The 19,855-nt window shown below is 36.7% G+C and overlaps 1 protein-coding gene across 1 annotated transcript in view; it reads left to right on the top strand.

Annotated features, from left to right (window-relative positions):
• EXOC6B (exocyst complex component 6B) overlaps window positions 1-19,855 on the top strand; it is a 675,781-nt gene that overhangs the window by 379,862 nt on the left and 276,064 nt on the right. The window contains 1 exon segment of the mRNA XM_070476359.1: window positions 10,138-10,249. Within this exon segment, the coding sequence (XP_070332460.1) occupies window positions 10,138-10,249 (112 nt within the window).

A 19,855-nucleotide genomic window follows, 5' to 3' on the forward strand; every position in this document is an offset into this window, starting at 1 on the left:
TGATAGTAATAGGACAAAGAATATGAGAGAGGAATTTGATTTACTAATTAAGGATTTTACATTATGCATGAAGTAGTGTGATCTAGAAGAGCCACTGAAAAAATGGTCAAAAACATGAAGGAAGTAAAAGTAATAAGCCAATAATGAAAATGAAAAGGAATTGTAGAAAGAATACTCAATCCAGAAACAACCAACTGAAGAGTTAAATGGGCTATAGAACAGGTGGAACAAATAGAGATCAACTAAGGAAGCAGTAAATTTAAATCCAGTTATAACAGTGTTCCATGTTTACTTGAATAAAATCTGTATCTGTAGTTGTTGAATGTTGTATTCTCTGAATGACAACTGGATTAAATTTGTTAATGTTATTGTACAAATTTTCTGTATCCTTTCTTTTGTAGGTCTGCTTTTTCTGATTGTAGTTTTGTCTATTTCTCTTTTGAGATCTCTCAAGTTTGCTTCATTTATTTGAATATATCTTTTTAAGTTTATGCACAGTTTGAATTGTGATATCTTTTTGTTGTAGTCAATGTCCTTGTTTGTGTTAAAAATTAAAATAGTATTGATGTCTCGCTTGCCTTGTATTAATATAACTACCACTTTCTTTTATGGTATGTATTTGTCTCTTCTATTACTTATAACCTTTTTTAGCATGTTATTTTCAGATAATTTCAACATTACAGAAGAATTTTTAAAATGTTGTGCTGAACTGAAAGCTTTTTCCCCAAATTCTTCAGTTTTTGAAATGTTACCACATCGACTTTATTACTTCCTTTCTCCCTCCTTTACTGTCTATATGTACCTATGTGTGTTTAGCATTTTAATCTCTTACACAGTTCATATTAATTTTGATTAACAAGAGTTTTCTGTTTTCTGTGTATAGTTTCCACTTTTCCTTTTGTAATAAGTAATGTTTGTGTTAAGGTACTTTGAGACCATGTATTTATTCTTTTAGTTACTAGATGTCTTTCACTATAGTGTTCATTAGTGATTCTTGCCTGAATCAGTTTTTTTCCTGATAATTTAGCTAATATAGGATTTTTTATTTCTTAAGGGGCTACTTTGTTGGTGCAGCAGTAAAGAATCTGCTTGGAGTGCAGAAGACTCAGGTTCAGTCCTGGGTCAGGAAGATCCCCTAGAGGAGGAAATGGCACCCACTCCAGTGTTCTTGCTGCGACAATCCCATGGAGAGGGAGAGGAGCGAAGACAAGCCTGGTGGGCTGCAGTCTTTGGAGTCAGAAAGACTCAGACACTGCTGAGCAGCTCTGTGTGTGTGTGTGTGTGTGTGTGTGTGTGTGTGTATGTGTGAGTTGCTCAGTCACATCTGACTCTTTGTGACCCCATAAACTAGCCTCCAGGGCTCCTGTGTCCATGGAATCCTCCAGGCAAGAATACAGGAGTGGGTTGCCATTCTCTTCTCTGGGGAGCAACTGAGAGTGTCAATATGTATTACTTCACATTCTGTATTAGGGAATCCTTCTGCATTACCTATTTACCTGTCTATTTATCTTTCTATTTGTCTACCTATGCTCTCCTATTTACTGTATTAGACTTATAGATTTTTACATCATTCAGTCAAGTTGTTCCTTTAATGACCTTATTCATTTTGATGCTCAGATGGTCCCAGATGTAGCTGGTGTAAGCTACCTCAGGCTGGCTCATATGACGTGTTGATGCACTTTTGTCATTTTGGGCAAATTTCCTAACTTAATCATGATACCATTAATTTGTTCAAGGAGCTCAGTTCTTTTTAGTGCTGAATGGCATCTTGACAGTAAGATCTGACCATGTGTCCTTGTATTTAAAATGTGTCAGTTTGAATCAACAAGTAGCTAGGTATTGGTTTTTTATTCATTCTGTCTATAGAATATTTATTCAATTACATTAACTCATTTAGTGATTTATGTGGATTTAAGCCTTGGATCTAGCTATTGTTTTTCTATTTGTTCCATTTTTTTTTTTCTTTTTAGCTGCTTTTGTTCCCCCTGTTTTCTTTCCTTCTTCTAGATTACAGTCTTTTAGTATTATGATTTAGTTTCCCTATTGGCTTACTGGAGTATAACTTTTAGCTTTATTTATTATTTGTTTGTATTTTTTCTGGGGATTATAATGTATATCCTTGTTATTAGTTTATCTTGAATAATGATATGTAACTTTACATGTAATTTAAGAATCTTACAGCAATATAGTGTAATTTACCTTTACACTTACTTTTTTAATATTGTTGGTATATACTTATACAGTTGTTTTTAAATGCTAAATATGTTATTGTTTGTGCTTTGAACATTTAATTGTATTTTAAAATTCAAGAAAGAAAAGTAGTTCATTATACTTATCCACAGATTTGCTATTTCCAGGCCTTCTCATTCTTTCTTACAGATCTGTTATGACTTGGTGTCATTTTCTTTCAGTGTGAAGAATTCTTTTAGTTATTCTTTTAGTGTATATCTGCTGGTTTTAGAGTTTCTTAGCTTTTGTTTATCTAAAAATATTTTTTCATCTGTTTTCAAAGTTCTCCCTCTCCCAACCTGTTAAAGATGTTATTTCTCTGTTTGCTTTCATTGTTTCTGAAGAGAGATAAGCCAGTAGTCTTACTGTTATTCATCTAAATGTACTGTCTTTTTTTTCTGGTTGTCTTTAAGGTTTCCTCTTTATCTTTGCATTTTGCTGTGTTTTTCTTGTGAGATTTCATTTGCATCACTTCTCTTGGGGTTGTGTGAAACTCCTGAGATCAGTAGGTTGAGACCTTTTGTTAGGGTTGGAAATGATGCTGCCAGTTTACCCTTGAATGTGTCTCTCTTCTCATTTCTCCTTTTGCAACTCGTTGTTGTTCAGTTGCTTAGTCGTGTCCGACTCTGTGACCCATGGATGCAGCACGCCAGGCCTCCCTGTGCCTCCTAACTGCTAAATATATCCTTCAAATTTCATCATTACTTGAGTGAACTGGATGTGAGTCTCATTTTTATTAGTTTCAAATTTCTTATGATTTCAGTTCTAAAAATTCTGTTGTAGTGTCTCTTTGTCCTCAAGACTCTGAAATTCCAAAGTTTCTATCCAGGGGCTTATCTCTGATTTTAACAGGATTTGAGTTGGAGTGGGTTTCAGCTTTGATTGGTTTTTGCTCTCCTTTGGATTGAATTGCAGTAGAATCTTGGAATCTAAACCCTTTGCAAAATGTGCAACATTTCTCTCTGATTTCTAGCACTCCCCACCCCCACACACCATTTCTTATGAAACAGAATTGTTTTAGGGAAGAATTGTTGGATTAGTATGTTTATTTTGTTTAGAGGCTCTTCCAAGATTACAGTCCACAATAGCAGCCCACACTATTTATTTTTTTTCCATTCATTTTTATTAGTTGGAGGCTAATTACTTTACATCATTACAGTATTTTTTGTCATACATTGAAATGAATTAGCCATGGATTTAAATGTATTCCCCATCCCAGTCCCCCCTCCCACCTCCCTCCCCACCCGATCCCTCTGTGTCTTCCCAGTGCACCAGGCCCGAGCACTTGTCTCATGCACCCAACCTGGGCTGGTGATCTGTTTCACCCTAGATAATATACATGCTTCAATGCTGTTCTCTGGAAACATCCCACCCTCGCCTTCTCCCAGAGTCCACAAGTCTGTTCTATACAACTGAGTCTCTTTTTCTGTTTTGCATATAGGGTTATCATTACCATCTTTCTAAAGTCCATATATATGTGTTAGTATACTGTAATGGTCTTTATCTTTCTGGCTTACTTCGCTCTGTATAATGGGCTCCAGTTTCATCCATCTCATTAGAACTGATTCAAATGAATTCTTTTTAATGGCTGAGTAATATTCCATGGTGTATATGTACCACAGCTTCCTCATCCATTCATCTGCTGATGGGCATCTGGGTTGCTTCCATGTCCTGGCTATTATAAACAGTGCTGCGATGAACACTGGGGTGCACGTGTCTCTTTCAGATCTGGTTTCCTTGGTGTGTATGCCCAGAAGTGGGATTGCTGGGTCATATGGCAGTTCTATTTCCAGCTTTTTAAGAAATCTCCACACTGTTTTCCATAGTGGCTGTACTAATTTGCATTCCCACCAACAGTGTAAGAGGGTTCCCTTTTCTCCACACCCTCTCCAGCATTTATTGCTTGTAGACTTTTGGACAGCAGCCATCCTGACTGGCGTATAATGGTACCTCATTGTGGTTTTGATTTGCATTTCTCTGATGATGAGTGATGTTGAGCATCTTTTCATGTGTTTGTTAGCCATCTGTATGTCTTCCTTGGAGAAATGTCTGTTTAGTTCTTTGGCCCATTTTTTGATTGGGTCATTTATTTTTCTGGAGTTGAGCTGGAGGAGTTGCTTGTATATTTTTGAGATAATCCTTTGTCTGTTGCTTCGTTTGCTATTATTTTCTCCCAATCTGAGGGCTGTCTTTTCACCTTGCTTATAGTTTCCTTTGTTGTGCAAAAGCTTTTAAGTTTCATTAGGTCCCATTTGTTTATTTTTGCTTTTGTTTCTAAAATTCTGGGATGTGGGTCATAGAGGATCCTGCTGTGATTTATGTCGGAGAGTGTTTTGCCTATGTTTTCCTCTAGGAGTTTGATAGTTTCTGGTCTTACATTTAGATCTTTAATCCATTTTGAGTTTATTTTTGTGTATGGAGTTAGAAAGTGTTCTAGTTTCATTCTTTTACAGGTGGTTGACCAGTTTTCCCAGCACCACTTGTTAAAGAGGTTATCTTTTTTCCATTGTATATCCTTGCCTCCTTTGTCGAAGATAAGGTGACCATAGGTTCGTGGATTTATCTCTGGGCTTTCTATTCTGTTCCATTGATCTATATTTCTGTCTTTGTGCCAGTACCATACTGTCTTGATGACTGTGGCTTTGTAGTAGAGTCTGAAGTCAGGCAGGTTGATTCCTCCAGTTCCATTCTCTTTTTCAGGATTACTTTGGCTATTCGAGGTTTTTTGAATTTCCATACAAATTGTGAAATTATTTGTTCTAATTCTGTGAAAAATACCGTTGGTAGTTTGATAGGGATTGCATTGAATCGATAGATTGCTTTGGGTAGTATAGCCGTTTTGACAATATTGATTCTTCCAATCCATGAACACGGTATATTTCTCCATCTGTTTGTGTCCTCTTTGATTTCTTTCATCAGTGTTTTATAGTTTTCTATGTATAGGTCTTTTGTTTCTTTAGGTAGATATACTCCTAAGTATTTTATTTTTTTTGTTGCAATGGTGAATGGTATTGTTTCCTTAATTTCTCTTTCTGTTTTCTCATTGTTAGTGTATAGGAATGCAAGAGATTTCTGTGTGTTAATTTTATATCCTGCAACTTTACTATATTCATTGATTAGCTCTAGTAATTTTCTGGTAGAGTCTTTAGGGTTTTCTATGTAGAGGATCATGTCATCTGCAAACAGAGAGAGTTTCACTTCTTCTTTTCCTATCTGAATTCCTTTGACTTCGCAGCCCACACTATTAAAGGATTGAGTGGTGGTTTGTTTTTTTTTTTCATTCCACTGAAGTCTCTCAGCATATGACTATTTCACTCTCTCATCTCTGTGTATCCAGATTAGACAGGTGGCCTTAGATATGAAAGTGACGGCCGCTTTTTGTTCATCTTTCAAGAGCTTTATCTCAGTGTACAATTTACTTCAGTTATGCATTTTCGTGTATATTATACTTCATTAATATTAAAGGAAAATACAACTTTTAGCTCAGACCTAGCTTTCTTGTGCTTTGGAAGGTAATGACAGTGTTTCTTGATCTTTGACATCGTATCCACGAGTAGAATTTCTACCAGATCTTAAAGCATAATAGAAATATGTAATATAAGTAGAGATGCTAGGTGGGTGATTACTATCAGTCATCAGATTATTTTGGGCCCCTGTGTTCATCACTTTTATAGCAACCTTTACTTATTCATTACTCATACTATAATTGATATAACTGTGAGTTTAACATATGAAGGCAGGAACCATGAATATTTCTTCACCATTGTAAATTCAGTATTCCATCAACACAAGTGTGACTTCTATATCCCTTCACGATTGTAATTTCAATACCCATTAACACGTTTTTGTAATGAAGTTTTATTTATTTTTTTTTCCATTTATTTTTATTAGTTGGAGGCTAATTACTTTACAGTATTGTAGTGGTTTTTGCCATACATTGACATGAATCAGCCATGGATTTACATGTGTTCCCTATCCCGACCCCCCCTCCTGCCTCCCTCCCCACCCCATCCCTTTGGGTGTTCCCAGTGCACCAGCCCCAAGCACTTGTCTCATGCATCCAACCTGGGTGGCGATCTGTTTCATGCTTGATAATATACATGTTTCAATGCTGTTCTCTCAGAACATCCCACCCTCGCCTTCTCCCAGAGTCCAGAAGTCTGTTCTGTACATCTGTGTCTCTTTTTCTGTTTTGCATATAGGGTTATCATTACCATCGTTCTAAATTCCATATATATGCGTCAGTTTACTGTATTGGTCTTTATCTTTCTGGCTTACTTCACTCTGTATAATGGGCTCCAGTTTCATCCATCTCATTAGAACTGATTCAAATGAATTCTTTTAGTGGCTGGGTAATATTCCATGGTGTATATGTACCACAGCTTCCTCATCCATTCGTCTGCTGATGGGCATCTAGGTTGCTTCCATGTCCTGGCTACTATAAACAGTGCTGCAATGAACATTGGGATCACGTGTCTCTTTCAGATCTGGTTTCCTCGGTGTGTATGCCCAGAAGTGGGATTGCTGGGTCATATGGTAGTTCTATTTCCAGTTTTTTAAGGAATCTCCACACTGTTCTCCATAGCGGCTGTACTAGTTTGCATTCCCACCAACAGTGTAAGAGGGTTCCCTTTTCTCCACACCCTCTCCAGCATTTATTGCTTGTAGACTTTTGGATAGCAGCCATCCTGACTGACGTGTAATGGTACCTCATTGTGATTTTGATTTGCATTTCTCTGAAATTGAGTGATGTTGAGCATCTTTTCATGTGTTTGTTAGCCATCTGTATGTCTTCTTTGGAGAAATGTCTGTTTAGTTCTTTGGCCCATTTTTTGATTGGGTCATTTATTTTTCTGGAATTGAGTTGCAGGAGTTGCTTGTATATTTTTATGATTAATCCTTTGTCTGTTGCTTTGTTTGCTATTATTTTTTCCCATTCTGAAGGCTATCTTTTCACCTTGCTTATAGTTTCCTTGTTGTGCAATTCAATAAAATTTTTGGAAAGGGTGGCAATAGGCCAGAGGTTATCATTCAGTTAAATATATCCTGTAAGAATATTTTGAGGTATCTTTTCTTCTCCTAACTGAATTTCCTACCTGGATTCCTTACAGTCTTATTTATTTCTCATAATTTTGTCTTCTGCATAATAGACAATCTAGTTTGCCTACACACTTAGTAATTTAAGATTTTTAATTGGACTATGTACTAAGCCTATAATTTTATTCTGTAGAAAGAGAAATCAATAAGATAAAATTTGTGACCTTTGCTCACAAGGAATAAATTATTGAAAAATAACTGCTTACAAATCTACTTATGTTTATTTCTTGATAAAGAAGTATCAGTGCAATACTGACTTTATTTTGAAGAAATATTTGTCTCAAAAAGGTATCTTTTATAGAGAGACATCTTGGGTGACACTTCTAGGGGCTTGTGAAAGATGTATAGTTCTAGAATTTTGTTTGTTGATTGTAAGATTTATTTTTAAAACTTTGTAAAGATAATTTTGGAGTTATTTTCTTTATGTTTAGTTTCCTTTACTGAATAAAAAGTGTCATTATTGATCACTTTTGGAATAGTAAGGATTATAAAACATTTAGGCAGAATTACATTATTGGTTTATTTTCAAAGTCAGGGAAAAAGGGAGGGCCAAGATAGATGTAGGGAATTAAGAAGGACAAACTACTATGATTGAACTAATAAGCTACAAGGATATGTTATACAGCACAGGGAATATAGCCAATATTTTATAACTTTAAGTGGAATATAATCTTTACAAATTTTGATTCATTTTGTTGTCTACCTGAAAGTAATGAAATCTTATAAATCAATAATAAAGGACAGAAATGGTAAAGACCTAGTGGATGCTGAAGAGATCAAGAAGCGAAAGAATCCACAGAAGAACTGTACAGAAAAGATCTTCATGTACTGGATTACTACAGTGGTGTGCTCAGTCACCCAGAGTCAGACATTCTAGAGTTCAAAGTCAACTGCTGTTAATAAAGCTAGTGGATGTGACAGAATTCCAGTAGAACTATTCAAAACCCTAAAGGATGATGCCTTCAAGATGTTGCATTCAATATGCCAGCAAATCTGGAAGACCCAGCAGTGCCACAGTACTAGAAAAGGTCAATCCTCATCCCAGTTCCCAGGAAGGGTAGTACTAAAGAATGTGCTAACTATCAGATAGTTACACTTATCTCCCATCAGGTCATGCTTAAAATCTTGCATGCTAGGTTCAGCATTATGTGAACCAAGAACTTCCAGATGTCCAATCTGGATTTAAAAAAGGAAGAGGAACCAGAGATCAAATTGCCAACATTCTCTGGATCATAGAGAAGGTTAGGGAATTCCAGAAAAACATCTACTTCTTTTTTATTGACTACACTAAAGCCTTTGACTGTGTGAATCATAAAAAAACTGTGGAAAGCTTTTAAAGAGATGGGAACACCAGATCATCCTACCTATCTCCTGAGAAACCTGTTTGCAAGTCAAGAAGCAACAGTTAGAACCCTGTATGGAACAACTGATTGGTTCAAGATTGAGAAAGGAGCACGACAGGGCTGTCTGCTGTCATCCTCTTTGCTTAACCTATACACTGAGCACATCATGAGAAATGCTGGGCTGGATGAGTTGCAAACTGGAATCAAGGTAGACAGGAGAAACATCATCAACCTCAGATATGCAGATGATACCACTCTAATGGCAGAACGCGAAGAGGACCTAAGGAACCTCTTGATGAAGGTGAAGGAGGAGAGTGAAAGAGCCTGCTTAAAACTAAGTATTATAAAACTAAGATAATGGCATCCAGCCCTGTACTTCATGGCAAATAGAAGGGGAAAATGTGGAAATAGTGACAGAATTCCTCTTCTTGGGCTCTAAAATCACTGTGGATGGTGACTGCAGCCAGGAAATCAGAAGATGATGCTTCTTGGCAGGAAAGCTCTGACAAATCTAGACAACGTGTAAAAAACAGAGACATTGCACTACCGACAAATGTCCATAGAGTCACAGCTGTGGGCTTCCCAGCGGGCTCATGCAGCTGTGAGAGCTGGACTGTAAAAAAAGGCAGAATGCCACAGAATTGACACCTTCGATCTGTGGTGCTGGAGAAGACTCCTGAAAGTCCCTTGGACAGCATGGAGATCAAACCAGTCAATCTTAAGGGAAATCAACCCTGAATTCTTGGTAGGACTGATGCTGAATCTCCAGTATTTTGGTCATCTGATGCAAACAGCCGACTCATTGTAAAAGTTCCTGATGCTGGGAAAGATTGAGGGCAAAAGGAAGATAGGGTGTCAGAGGATGAGGTGGCTGGGTGGCATCCCCAGTGCAATGGACATGAACTTGGGCAAGCTTTAGGAGATAGTGAGGGTCGGGAAGGCCTGGCGTGTTGCAGTCCTTGGGGTTACAAAGAGTTGGACATGACTGGGCAACTGAACAACAAGAAGACATAATATGAAAGATGATGACATAGAAGCGAGATATTTTTCTGTTTTTAAGGAGCCGTTATCAGATAATTTTGCAGGAAGGTTACAAAGAGATCAGCTTGAAAAATTATGAATGTTAACTGTGAAGGAATTTGAATGTGTGGGAGAAATAAGGTTTCAGGACACAGAATCATGTTAGAGGATTCTTTCATGAGAGGTAGTGTAGCATAGTGTTTAAGTGTTGTAGGCTTTAGATCTAGACTGCCTTATTAAAATCTTTTTTTTTTTTTTTGCTATCTGCTCAATACTAAAATTATTTCATATGGTTATTGTGAGGGTTATACATTAAAGTATTTAGAACATAATTTCTGAAGTACAATAAATATTTCCTGCAGTTATTATTATTATTAAAGTACTACTGGAGGCTTGTTTGCAAAATAATTCTCCTACCTATGACTGACTCTTGATACTTCCTTTTTAGCTCAACTGAAGTTGATGACATGATTCGTAAATCAACAAACCTGTTGCTAACTAGGACTCTAAGCAACTCTCTGCAGAATGTCATTAAAAGGAAGAATATTGGACTTACTGAGGTAACTCTGCTATTATTGGAGGCAGTCAAGGCAATATGTGAATAGATCTCCAAAGCTCTGGGACTTGTGTGTTAATTAATTACAATTTTCTGTGTGGTCTCTCATGTTATTCATGGGCTCATGGTGAAAGTGCAAATTCCTTGTAGTTTTCTTTTGTTGCCTTGGAGAAATCCAGCATTTTTTTGGAAAAGTCACTTTTTTTCTCTCTCTCATTATCTTCATTAATTTAACTGGTTTTCCTTTCTGAGGTTTGCGTTAAATTTCTATTATTTGCTATTGATTATATATTTTAAAAATTGTTGATTGGAGAATAGAGTCAATGTCAGGATCCTGTTTAAAATAATGGCACTTGATGAGTACAACATACAGTATGAAATCACATTTTGCCTACATAAGTCATTGATGTCAGGGATATTAGCATTCATAGTCATTGGTTAGTGTTAGATTCAGATTTTGTTTTTGAGATACATTAGGAATATGAATAGTAAATTACTCTTAATTAGCATGTAACTGGGAATTTAGGATTGAGGAAATGTGAGAGAAAGGCAGTTGTCACATTTCTGTGGAAGCTTACACATTCTCACAAAGGATGAAGGGATATTGTACTTATGTTGAGAACAGTATCTTGGCAAACTGAATATCTGATACGTTGTCATAAGTCCTAAAATTTAGAAAGATGTGAAATTTCCCTTTTCTTATAAACCCAGGTTTGTGTGGGAGTCTCAACCTGCCATTTTATGGAAATCATAGTGTCAAAAGTGAGAGATTGGAGGAATCTTCTTCACAAGCAAAGGGAAAGGCTATTGGCCATCTGTTTTACCTATATAGGTGGTATAGTTTCAAATTCAGTTGGTCTAGAAAATTGACATTTTTAGGTATATGTTACCAAGGATGAACATTAGAAAGTGATCAATGATACTGACCCATAGGTAAACATAGCTGGAAGCCACGTGAACATCTATTGTTATTTCTGATTTTGGAGTGATTGTTTCTTTCCCTGTATTAATATTTTAAAATACTGTATTATAATATATAAATAGTGTATTACAACATGGGACATTGGCAGTGATTGAATTCTACTTATAACCAACTTATTTTTATAGTCTAAAGTCACATTTGACACTATTAGACAATCCCTTCACTTTGCAGTGCTTTGTTTCTGTTGCCTGATATAGAAGTGTTAGTTATTGCCATTTGTGTCTGAGAATAGGCTAACTTCTTTTGTAATCAGGAACGCTACAAAAAACCAAGTTTGACTGAAAATTTGGCAGTCCCTCTGCTTTTGCAAATTATTCTGTTCTCCTTTTCTAAATCCCAAGTAAGACAAGAATCTTATTTATGAATTACTTTTTCATTAAAGCTCTTGATATAATTCTGCTTCTGCCATTTGATTTAGCAGTCTCTTAAAAGCCTTTTAATTTATTATTTAATTTTTATTGAAGTTTAGTTGATTTATAATACTGTGTTAGTTTCATGTACCCCCCCCAAAAAAAGAAATTCATTTTAAACAAGTAGCACAGCAGGAATGTGGTCTAGTAGAAAGAGCTTTGGCCACAGAAGGCTCTGGATTTAGTTGTGACTATGCCATTGATTTACTGTAGCATCTTAAAAGAAGACCTAACTCCTTAGCTCTTCAGTTTTTCTGACTCTATTGTTCTTTTCAAGGGTAATGTACAGATCAACTAACAACAGGAAGAAGCAGCAGGAACTTGTCAAGAAGGACTATATCACATTTCTTGACATTATTTCACTGTATGCTAAATGTTATTGCTAAGTCATTGGATCATTTTAGGCAAAAATACTTTTGTTATCAAAATCTTTGCATATGCATGAAGGAACATCCACAAATATTTATTTATTTTGGCTATGATGGCTGTGTATACTTGTATAGATGCTTACACAACTAGTGAATTTTTTCATTACCAAGTAAATCTTTGACTAACTGTATTATTCAACTTTTATGAAAGGGAGGACATTATATCTTCCTTTATAGGTAACTGAAGTGATTTTTACATCTGAAATCATCATCATAATAAGGCAGTGTTTGTGTAAAAATTTATATTCCTCAGGGGCTGTTCACATATAATCACCTTATCTAAATAAGGTGATTTAGCACAATAACATTTGAAGCAGGTTGGGCATATATTATTATTCCCTTTTTATAGAAGGTATAATTAAAGTTCAAGGAGAATGCCCAAGCGAGAAAAATGATAGAAATGAGGCTTGAGTTCAGGTTGTTTTTTCCCCAAACTTATTAATATTTACTATATTGTATTGCCTTCCATATTGATGTAATTATTCTATCGTAACAAGGATAGAGATTTTTATAGGAGGTCCGTGGTAACATGGAAATTGTTCTACTTATAGATGATTTTGTAATATATCCACTCAAATGATAGAAGTATTGTAAGCACTCAAAACTCACAAGAGTCCTGTTTCTGGTTACCAGACAGACAATTCATTTAGCATTTACAAGCTCACATAACTTAATGTCTTCCTGCCTATCTTGATTTGCGATTATATGCCATCTCATCTCTTAATTTTTTTCTGTCCATATACTCTATCCTTTTATCTCTTTCTCTCTATAAACTAGCTTTCATACCTTTCACATGACTTCTTTTCTTCCCCGCGTTAAGCCAACTCAACATTACCTTTCATTTCTAGTCCCTACTGTAACTTGAATGCCCTATACTCTCAGACCCTAAGTGATGATCTACATACAGTTCAGTCAGCACGTAGAGCTGTTTCCTAGGGATACTTCTTCCAGGTCTGTGAGAAGAAGGTCAGCTGAGCAGCAGTCAAGAGTGTATGTTCTAAAGCAGACTGCATGGGTCCCAGTTTTGGTTGTCTTTAATAAATATGATCTTGGGTAGATTACTTGGGTTTATGTGAAAAATGGGGACAATAGTAGCATGTATTTCATAAGATTTCTGTGAAGATAAAATGAACAGATAAAGTACTTAGAATAGTTCCTGGTTCATAGCAAATACTCAATGCATATTGCTTATTATTAAAAAAGAGGTCTGGCAGATAGTGTGATGCTTAGGGCTAGTACAGAAATGGAGTTTTTCAGTTAAGAAAAGTCAGAAGACTAGAGCAAGATGTCCTATTAAGATAAATAATTTTTAAAATTAACTTTACAGTTTTATTAATTTCCTACTCTGTGACAGGCACTGATCTAAGTCTTAAGAATAAATAAGTAAAGAACAATAAGAACAACAACAAAAGAGATTTTTGCTTATATTCTAGTGGCAGAAAACAGATAATAAATAGTAAATTAAAAAGTAAACCATCTAGTATGATGAAAGCTTGTGAATTCTATAGATGAAGAGAAAGAACCTGGGTTAAGGAAATCTGGTGGAGGTTCAAGGTTGGTCTTACCAGAAAGAGCAACATATTGACAGTAAGTTATCATTGAAGGGGAAAGGGTATTCTTGGCAGAAGTTAGAACTAGAACAAAGGTCTGAAGGTAGTTAAGTTATTGGCAAGTGTAGGGAATAATAAGGAAGCTAAAGTAGTTGGACTGGAGTGATCTAGGGGAACAGAAAGAGGAGATTAAATCAAAGAGGGACCAGGGATTCATGTTAGGCCATTAAAAAGTGTTTGGCTGTTGTTTTGTATGAAAAGGGATGCCATGGCAGGATTTTGATAGTGGCATGATCTGGCATATTCAGAAAGGACCACATTGACTATGGTGTTGAGAATTAAATGTATGGTAGAAACAGGGAGACCAGTTAGGAGGCTATTACAGTAATCCTGCAAGGTTTGATGGAAGCTTGGGGATAGAGGTGATGACAAGTGGTCCTATTTGGACTGTAAAATCAGTATGGTTTCCTGATGGTTAGATGTAAAGAAAGCAAGTAAATGAGAAATTGATACCTCTCAATATTTTCATGTGAGCAACTAGAAGGCTGCGTATAACATATGCTTTGATAGGAAAAATTTGAAGTAGAGCTAAATTTGGGGTCTGACTCTGCAATCCCATGGGCCGTAGTCTACCAGTCTTCTCAGTCCATGGGATTTTCCAGGCAAGAGTACTGGAGTGGGTTGCCATTTCCTTCTCCAGGGGATCTTCCTGACCCAAGAATTGAACCCAGGTCTCCCACATTGCAGGCAGACTCTTTACCCTCTGAGCCACCAACCTAGTGGCATATTAAAAAGCAGAGACATTACTTTGCCAACAAAGGTCCGTCTGGTCAAGGCTATGGTTTTTCCAGTGGTCATGTATGGATGTAAGAGTTGGGCTGTGAAGAAAGCTGAGTGCCAAAGAATTGATGCTTTTGAACTGTGGTGTTGGAGAAGACTCTTGAGAGTTCCTTGGACTGCAAGGAGATCCAACCAGTCCATCCTAAAGGAGATCAGTCCTGGGTGTTCATTGGAAAGACTGATGCTGAAACTGAAACTCCACTACTTTGGCCACCTGATGCGAAGAGTTGACTCATTGGAAAAGACCCTGATGCTGGGAGGGCTTGGGGGCAGGAGGAGAAGGGGGTGGCAGAGGATGAGATGGCTGGATGGCATCACCAACTCGATGGTCATGAGTTTGAGTAAACTCCGGGAGCTGGTGATGGACAGGGAGGCCTGGTCTACGATTCATGGGGTCGCAAAGGGTCGGACACAACTGAGCAACTGAGCTGAACTACTGAAATTTGGGGTAGAGGAAGATTGGGGATTTGGTACTGGACATATAATTGTAGTGTTATTAAATGTAGTTTGAGATACTGAGTTAACAGATGTATATATGAATTTAGTGTGAGAAAGTGATTTGACCTGGAGATTAAACGTTGGGAGTATAAAAATTATGTTTATAACCACCTGACTGCATAATATTGCTTTATTTGTAAAGATGCAGAGAAATAGAGGAAAAAAATAGAATGGGAAAGATAGAGATCTCTTCCAGAAAATTAGAGATACCAAGGGAACATATCATGCAAAGTGAAAGAAAGTGAAAGTGAAAGTTGTTTAGTCATGTCCAACTCTTTGTGACCCCATGGGCTATATATATATAGTCCATGGAATTCTCCAGGCAAGAATACTGGAGTGAGAGGCCTTTCCCTTCTCCAGGGGAACTTCCCAACCCAGGGATCTAACCCAGGTCTCCCACATGCAAAGATGGGCCCAAGAAATGACAGAAACAGTGTGGACCTAACAGAAGCAGAAGGTATTAAGAAGAAGTGGCAAGAATACACAGAAGGATTGTACAAAAAAGATCTTAATGACCCAGATAACCATGATGGTGTGATCACTCACCTAGAGCCAGACAGCTTAGAGTGTGAAGTCAAGTGGGCCTTAGGAAGCATCACTACGAACAAAGCTAGTGGAGGTGATGGAATTCCAGCTAAGCTACTTCAAGTCCACAAAGATGATGATGTTAAAGTTTTGTACTCAGTATGCCAGCAAGTTTGGAAAATTCAGCGGCAGCCACAGGACTGGAAAAGGTCAGTTTTCAAAGAAGGGCAGTGGCAAAGAATTCAAATTATCACAAAATTGTACTCATTTCACATACTAGCAAAGTAATACTCAAAACTCTTCAAGCTAGGCTTCAACAGTATGTGAATGAAGACTCCCAGAATTTCAAGCTGGATTTAGACAAAGGCAGAGGAACCAGAGATCAAATTGCCACTCTCCATTGGATCATAGAAAAAAGAAGACAATTCTAGAAAAAAAAAAGTCTACTTCTGCTTTATTGACTACACTGAAACCTTTGACTGTGTGGATCACAACAAATTGTGGGAGATTCTTCAAGAGATGGGAATATCAGACCACCTTACCTGCCTTCTGTGAAGCCTGTATGCAGGTCAAGAAGTAACAGTTAGAACTGGACATAGAACAATGGGCTGGTTCTAAATTGGGAAGGGATAACATCAGGACTGTATATTGTCACCCTGCATATTTAACTTATATGCAGAGTACATCATGTGAAATGCTGGACTGGATGAAGCCCAAGCTGGAATCAAGATTGCCGGGAGAAATATCAATAACCTCAGATACGCAGATGATACTACCTTTTTGGCAGAAAGTGAAGAGGAACTAAAAATAGAACTAGAACAAAAAATGTCACAATTCATATGGGTCTTTTGTGGTTCCATATGAATTGTGACATTTTTTGTTCTAGTTCTGTGAAAAATGCCATTGGTAATTTGATAGGGATAGCATTGAATCTGTAGATTGCTTTTGGTAGTATAGTCATTTTCACAGTATTGTTTCTTCCAATCCAGTACATTGGAATATCTCTCCATCTGTTTATGTCATCTTTGATTTCTTTCATTAGTGTCTTATAATTTTCTGTGTACAGTTTTGTGTACAGTTCTTTCATCTCCTTAGGTAAGTTTATTCCTAGGTATTAATTCTTTTTTTTTGCAATGGTGAATGAGATTGATTCCTTAGTTGCTCTTTCTGATTTTTCATTTCAGTATATAGAAATGCAAGTGATTTCTGTGGATTAATTTTATATCTTGCAACTTTGCTAAATTCACTAATTAGCTCTAGTAATTTTCTGATACTATCTTTAGGGTTTTCTATGTACAGTGTGTCATCTGCAAACAGTGAGAACTTTACTTTTTCTTTTATGATCTGGATTCCCTTTATTTCTTTTACTTCTCTGATTGCTGTAGCTAGGACTCCCAGAACTATGTTGAATAATAGTGGCAAAAGTGGACATCCTCATCTTGTTCCTGATCTTAAGGGGAATGTTTTCAGTTTTCCATAATTGAGAATAATGTTTGCTGTAGGCTTATCATATATGGCCTTTACTATGTTGAGGTAGGTTCCTTCCATGCCCATTTTTTGAAGAGTTTTAGTCATAAATAGGTGCTGAATTTTGTCAAAGGCTTTTTCCACATCTAGAGATGATCATATGGTTTTTATCTTTCAGTTTGTTAATATGGTATATCACATTGATTGATTTCTGTATACTGAAGAATCCTTGCATCCCTGGAATAAACCCAACTTGATCATGCTGTATGAGCCTTTTGATGTGTTGGTGAATTCTGTTTGCTAAAATTTTGTTGGGGATTTTTGCATCTATGTTCATCAGTGATATTGGCCTGTATTTTCTTTTTTTGTGTTGTCTCTGTCTGGTTTTGGTATGAGGATGATGGTGACCTCATAGAATGAATTTTAAAGTGTTTCTTTCTCTGTAATTTTTTGAAAGAGTTTTAGAAGGATAGGCATTAGCTTTCCTCTAAATGTTTGATAGAATTCTCCTGTGAAGCCATCTGGTCCTGGGGTTTTGTTTTTTGGGAGATTTTTTTATCACAGCTTCAATTTCAGTGCTTGTAATTGGTGCTTGTAATTGCTTGTTCATAGTTCCTATTTTTTCATGATTCAGTCTTGGAAGATTGAACTTTTGTAAGAATCTGTCCATTTCTTCCAGGTTATCTATTTTATTGCCATATAGTTGTTCATAATAGCCTCTTATGATCATTTGTATTTCTGCAATATCTGTTTTAACCTCTCCTTTTTAATTTCTGATTTTGTTGATTTGATTCTTCTCTCTTTTTTTCTTGATGAGTCTGGCAAGGGTTTGTCAATTTTGTTTATCTTCGCAAAGAACCAGCTTTTAGTTTTGTTAACCTTTACTATTGTTTCTTTCATTTCTTTTTATTTCTGCTTGGATCTTTATGATTTCTTTCCTTCTACTAATTTTGGGTTTTCTTGTCTTCTTCTTTTCCCAGTTGCTTTAGGTGTAAAGTTAGGTTGTCTATTCGATATTTTTCTTGTTTCTTGAGATAGGATTGTATTGCTATAAACTTCCCTGTTAGAACTGCGTTTGCTGTATCCCTTAGGTTTTGAATTGTCGTGTTTTCATTGTCATTTGTTTCTAGAAATTTTTTGATTTCCCTTTTGATTTCTTCAGTAACCTGTTGGTTATTTAGAAATCTGTTGTTTAATCTCCATGTGTTTGTGTTTCTTACAATTTTTTTCTTGTAGTTGATATCTAGTCTCATAGTGTTGTGGTTGGAGAAGATGCTTGACACGGTTTCAGTTTTCTTAAATTTACTGAAGTTTGATTTGTGACCCAAGATGTGGTCTATCCTGGAGAATTTCCCATGTGCACTTGAGAAGAAGGTGTATTCTTCTGCATTTGGATGGAATGACCTGAAGAAATCAATGAGATCCATCTCATCTAATGTATCATTTAAGACTTGTGTTTCCATATTAATATTCTGTTTTCATGATCTGTCCATCAGTCTGAGTGGGGTATTAAATTCTCCTACAGTTATTGTGTTACTGTCAGTTTCTTGTTTTGTGTCTGTTAGTGTTTGTCTTATGTATTGAGGTGCTCCTGTGTTGGGTGCATAGATATTTACAATTGTTATGTCTTCCTCTTGGACTGATCCCTTGATCATTATGTAGTGTCCTTCCTTATCTCTTGTAATCTTCTTTATGTTAAGGTGCATTTTGTCTGATATGAGGATTGCTACTCCAGCTTTCTTTTGCTTCCTGTTTGCATAGAATATATTTTTCCATCCTCTCACTTTCATATATGTGTCTTGAGGTCTAAGGTGGATTTTTTGTAGACAGCATATATATGGGTCTTCTTTTTGTATCCATTTAGCCAGCCTATGTCTTTTGGATGGAGCTTTTAATTCATATCCATTTAAAGTAATTATTGATATATGTGTTCCTATTGCCATTTTCTAATTGTTTGGGGTTGATTTTGTAGATATTTTATCTTCTGTTGTATTTCTTGACTATCAGTTCAGTTCAGTTCAGTTCAGTTGCTTAGTCATGTCCGACTCTTTACGATCCCATGAACCACAGCACGGCAGGCCTCCCTGTACATCACAAACTGCTGGAGTCCACCCAAACCCATGTCCATTGAGTCAGTGATGCCATCCAACCATCTCATCCTCTGTGGTCCCCTTCTCCTCCTGCCCTCTATCGTTCCCAGCATCAGAGTCTTTTCAAATGAGTCAGGTCTTTCCATCAGATGGCTAAAGTATTGGAATTTCAGCTTCAACATCAGTCCTTCCAATGAACACCCAGGACTGATCTGCTTTAGGATGGACTGGTTGGATCTCCTTGCAGTCCAAGGAACTCTCAGGAGTCTTCTCCAACACCACAGTTCAAAAACATCAATTCTTCAGTGCTCAGCCTTCTTTATAGTCCAGCTCTCACATCCATACGTGACTACTGGAAAAACCATAGCCTTGACTAAACGGACCTTTATGGACAAAGTAATGTCTCTGTTTTTTAATATGTTGTCTAGGTTGGTCATAACTTTCCTTCCAAGGAGTATGCGTCTTTTAATTCCATGGCTGCAATCACCATCTGTAGTGATTTTAGAGCCCCCAGAAATAAAGTCAGCCACTGTTTCCACTGTCTCCCCATCTATTTGCCATGAAATGATGGGACCAGGTGCCATGATCTTAGTTTTCTGAATGTTAAGCTTTAAGCCAACTTTTTCACTCTCCTCTTTCACTTTCATCAAGAGGCTCTTTAGTTCTTCTTCACTTTCTGCCATAAGGCTGGTGTCATCTGTATATCTAAGGTTATTGATATTTCTCCTGGCAATCTTGATTCTAGCTTATGCTTCCTCCAGCCCAGCATTTCTCATGATGTACTTTGCATGTAAGTTAAATAAGCAGGGTGACAATATAC

The sequence above is a fragment of the Odocoileus virginianus genome, chromosome 2 (assembly GCF_023699985.2).
Source record: "Odocoileus virginianus isolate 20LAN1187 ecotype Illinois chromosome 2, Ovbor_1.2, whole genome shotgun sequence".
Taxonomy (NCBI): Eukaryota; Metazoa; Chordata; class Mammalia; order Artiodactyla; family Cervidae; genus Odocoileus; species Odocoileus virginianus.